This window comes from Austrofundulus limnaeus, unplaced genomic scaffold, assembly GCF_001266775.1.
Source record: "Austrofundulus limnaeus strain Quisiro unplaced genomic scaffold, Austrofundulus_limnaeus-1.0 Scaffold47, whole genome shotgun sequence".
NCBI lineage: Eukaryota > Metazoa > Chordata > Actinopteri > Cyprinodontiformes > Rivulidae > Austrofundulus > Austrofundulus limnaeus.
The window spans coordinates 2,478,685-2,481,938 of NW_013952449.1; the positions used below are offsets into that span (position 1 = coordinate 2,478,685).

A 3,254-nucleotide genomic window follows, 5' to 3' on the forward strand; every position below is an offset into this window, starting at 1 on the left:
TAGATAGATAGATAGATAGATAGATAGATAGATAGATAGATAGATAGATAGATAGATAGATAGATAGATAGATAGATAGAAATCTGTTTGAATGTGTTGCAGTGCATTTAAATACCGGAAGTGCTCTCGCATAATGAGCCTTCTGGCCTTCCGTAGTGTCGTGTGCGTAGCATTTAGCGCGAGTTTTGGTTCGGTCCGCTCTTCTCTTGTTTCGTGATGTGGTTCTTCTGTCCTGTTGCTGTGAATCATATTTTCCCTGTTAACTCGGAACCGTCAGACCGAACCGAGCCTGAGTTCTGGTCGTAAAAAACAGGGGGTTGTCGGCACCGGACCGAACAAACATGGTATATAACCAGGAGGTTTATGTCGCTAACACTCAGGTGGTTGTTGTTCTGTTTAAGCTGGTATGTGTTGTTATGTTTCCAGAGGAGGAGCTTTGCTCCCAGTCAGGTCGCTAAACGGAAGCTGGCTTCGAGTGAAGATGATGAAGACTGCAGACAGAAAACAGTGAGACGTTTTTTTTTTTTTTCATTTGTCACAAGGACCAGCACGGTTGTCGTAATCAATATTGTATTTGCCCGCATTTGCGTTACTGTCTGTTAGCAAAATATGCCATGAGCCAATGGACAAATGTCAGTGAAGCTTCTTACTGGATAAACCTCTATAACTGAATAACTGTTGAAGTCAACCTGATTCAAGATGGCCGCCACAGCTAACTGACTGTAAACACACAATCAAATGTTTACATTCAGGCAGTTTTACAGATATGTGTCTAAAATTAGTTCACAACACAGTCATCGCACAAGGTTATTGTTTTAATTAGGTGTTGTGATCACTGGATGTAGAATAATTTGGTGAACTGAATTGTTCTTGTTTGTGTTTCTGGAACAGGAGAAGAGAAGACATTGTGACGAGGTGAGACAAAGTCAGATGTCTCCCTGTAGAAAACCTCTGAGCCAGCTCAACAACAGGCCTGCAGCTGTGGACACAGACAGACATGTAGGTCCAACCAGTCTCTGAACAGTCTGTCCCTGAATGAAGACACCTCACCTGATAAATGTTTTCCACAGGAAGCCTTCATTCGAAGTATTCTCTCCAAGCCTTTTAAAGTTCCCATTCCCAATTACACAGGTGAGCAGTGTCCTCTGTCCTCTGTCAGTGTGTCCTCTGTCCTCTGTCAGTGTGTCCTCTGTCCTCTGTCAGTGTGTCCTCTGTCCTCTGTCAGTGTGTCCTCTGTCAGTCTGTCTCCTGTCAGTGTGTCCTCTGTCCTCTGTCAGTGTGTCCTCTGTCCTCTGTCAGTGTGTCCTCTGTCTCCTGTCAGTGTGTCTCCTGTCAGTGTGTCCTCTGTCAGTGTGTCCTCTGTCCTCTGTCAGTGTGTCCTCTGTCAGTGTGTCCTCTGTCTCCTGTCAGTGTGTCCTCTGTCTCCTGTCAGTCTGTCTCCTGTCAGAAACAGGTCCCTGTCTTGTTAACCGGTCTCTCACAGGTTGTCTTGGAATCCGAGCTCTGGGTCTGAAGCGGGCCGGAGTAAGGCGAGCGCTCCATGATCCGTTTGCAGAAGACGCCCTGGTTCTTTACGAGCCTCCGGTCCTGAGCTCCCATGAACTGATCAAAGCTGACAAGTAGGTCCAGAACATGTTAAACTGGTTAAATGTTGACAAAGAGCAACCACAGAAAGCATCGTTCATTTTTATTTATCCTGACAATCCCTCAGTACAGAAGCAACCAGCTCTAATGTTTTTACCACTGAAGGCCTCAGTTGGAACAGTTGTGTTACAATCATCATGTTCTTCAAATTGATAGAAACCTTAAACAGAACTTTGATCTCCCTCTCTTTAATTTATCTTTTTTATTATTGGTTTTAGAAACAGATGTTACATATAATAATTTTTAACTTGTATTTTGTGTTTTGCAGAGAAAAGCTTCCAGTTCATGTTGTTGTGGATCCAGTTTTAGGAAAAGTACTTAGACCCCATCAGAGAGAGGTACTTTCATGACTGCCCTTTCAGCTGGCTCAAATAGAAGAAAAGAAAAACAAAACTCACATTTTTCTACATTGTGTAAAACATAAAAACATGCTGAATACGATGATTTGCAAAGCCTTTTTTTAAACTTTATTCATTTGAACTCACTACAAAGACAAGATATATAATGTTCAAACAGATAAACTTTATTGTTTTGTTGCAAATATTCACTTATTTTGAATGTGATGCCTGCAACTCGTTCTGTTTCCGTTCAGTAAAATGCTGTTTTCTTCAGGGGGTGAGGTTTCTGTGGGAGTGTGTGACGGGCAGGCGCATCCCGGGCTCGTACGGCTGCATCATGGCTGATGAGATGGGCCTGGGGAAGACGCTGCAGTGCATCGCCCTCATGTGGACCTTACTGCGGCAGAGCCCCGACGCCAGGCCCGAGATAGACAAGGCCATCGTGGTTTCACCTTCCAGTCTGGTGCGCAACTGGTACAACGAAGTGGGAAAGTGGCTGGGAGGCCGTCTTTCACCAGTGGCTATTGACGGAGGCTCAAAGGAGGAGATCGATAAGCAGCTAGGTAAGATGTTCCTTCGCTTTCTCTGACTTTTACATCATTTGTTGTTCGGAAACTCCCAAAAGGCCTCCTGCCATGTGTTATTATTCATGGAAAGAATCATATTAGTAGATTTAAACTCATCTAACCTCGTCTTATGTAGAGGGACAGAGCTGTAGTTTGTGATAATATGTGTAAAAGTTTAAGAGGGAAAGACTTTTTCACGACTGTAATTCAGTCAGAAAACTTGATCTGACTGACAGAACCGGTATGTTCCGGTTTTACATCTCAAATGAAGCTGTGTCTCAGTTCATGGTTTGTAGCCAATGTCATCACTGCCCTGTGCCGTAGGCTGACCCAATTCGTAGGTACCTACCGACAGAACTTGAAAACGTAGGCTGCATCTGAATACTGCGCAGCTGACTGTTTCCTAGAATTCCTTGTGTCGTCAGCAAATAAAACAGAAAAACAAAGAAGTTTTTTTTTTAATTTTAAGGTTTTTTTTTTGGTTTTTTTGTACGACAGAGTTCACAAATTTATCCTGGACTGAAGAATTTTAAACGTCAATTTAGCAACTCGGCTGAAAGTTTTGCTGCAATAAGATGTTAAATAAAATGCAGATGCATTCATCTCTTGATTGATTGAGCAGACTGATACTGGAGCTAAACGTAAATTTATTAAAGGGATCCCCAATTAGTTGGAACATTAGACTTTATTTGATAAACATTTATTT

At 42.7% G+C, this 3,254-nt stretch overlaps 1 protein-coding gene across 1 annotated transcript in view; it reads left to right on the forward strand.

Annotated features, from left to right (window-relative positions):
• The first annotated feature begins 154 nt into the window (after window positions 1-154).
• Window positions 155-3,254, forward strand: part of rad54l (RAD54 like) — a 13,997-nt gene continuing 10,897 nt past the window's right edge. The window contains exons 1-7 of the mRNA XM_014008082.1: window positions 155-344; window positions 427-507; window positions 892-999; window positions 1,071-1,131; window positions 1,484-1,619; window positions 1,913-1,982; window positions 2,257-2,545. Coding sequence (XP_013863536.1) covers window positions 342-344; window positions 427-507; window positions 892-999; window positions 1,071-1,131; window positions 1,484-1,619; window positions 1,913-1,982; window positions 2,257-2,545 — 748 coding nt within the window. The 5' untranslated portion in view covers window positions 155-341. The remainder of the gene's footprint in view (window positions 345-426; window positions 508-891; window positions 1,000-1,070; window positions 1,132-1,483; window positions 1,620-1,912; window positions 1,983-2,256; window positions 2,546-3,254) is intronic.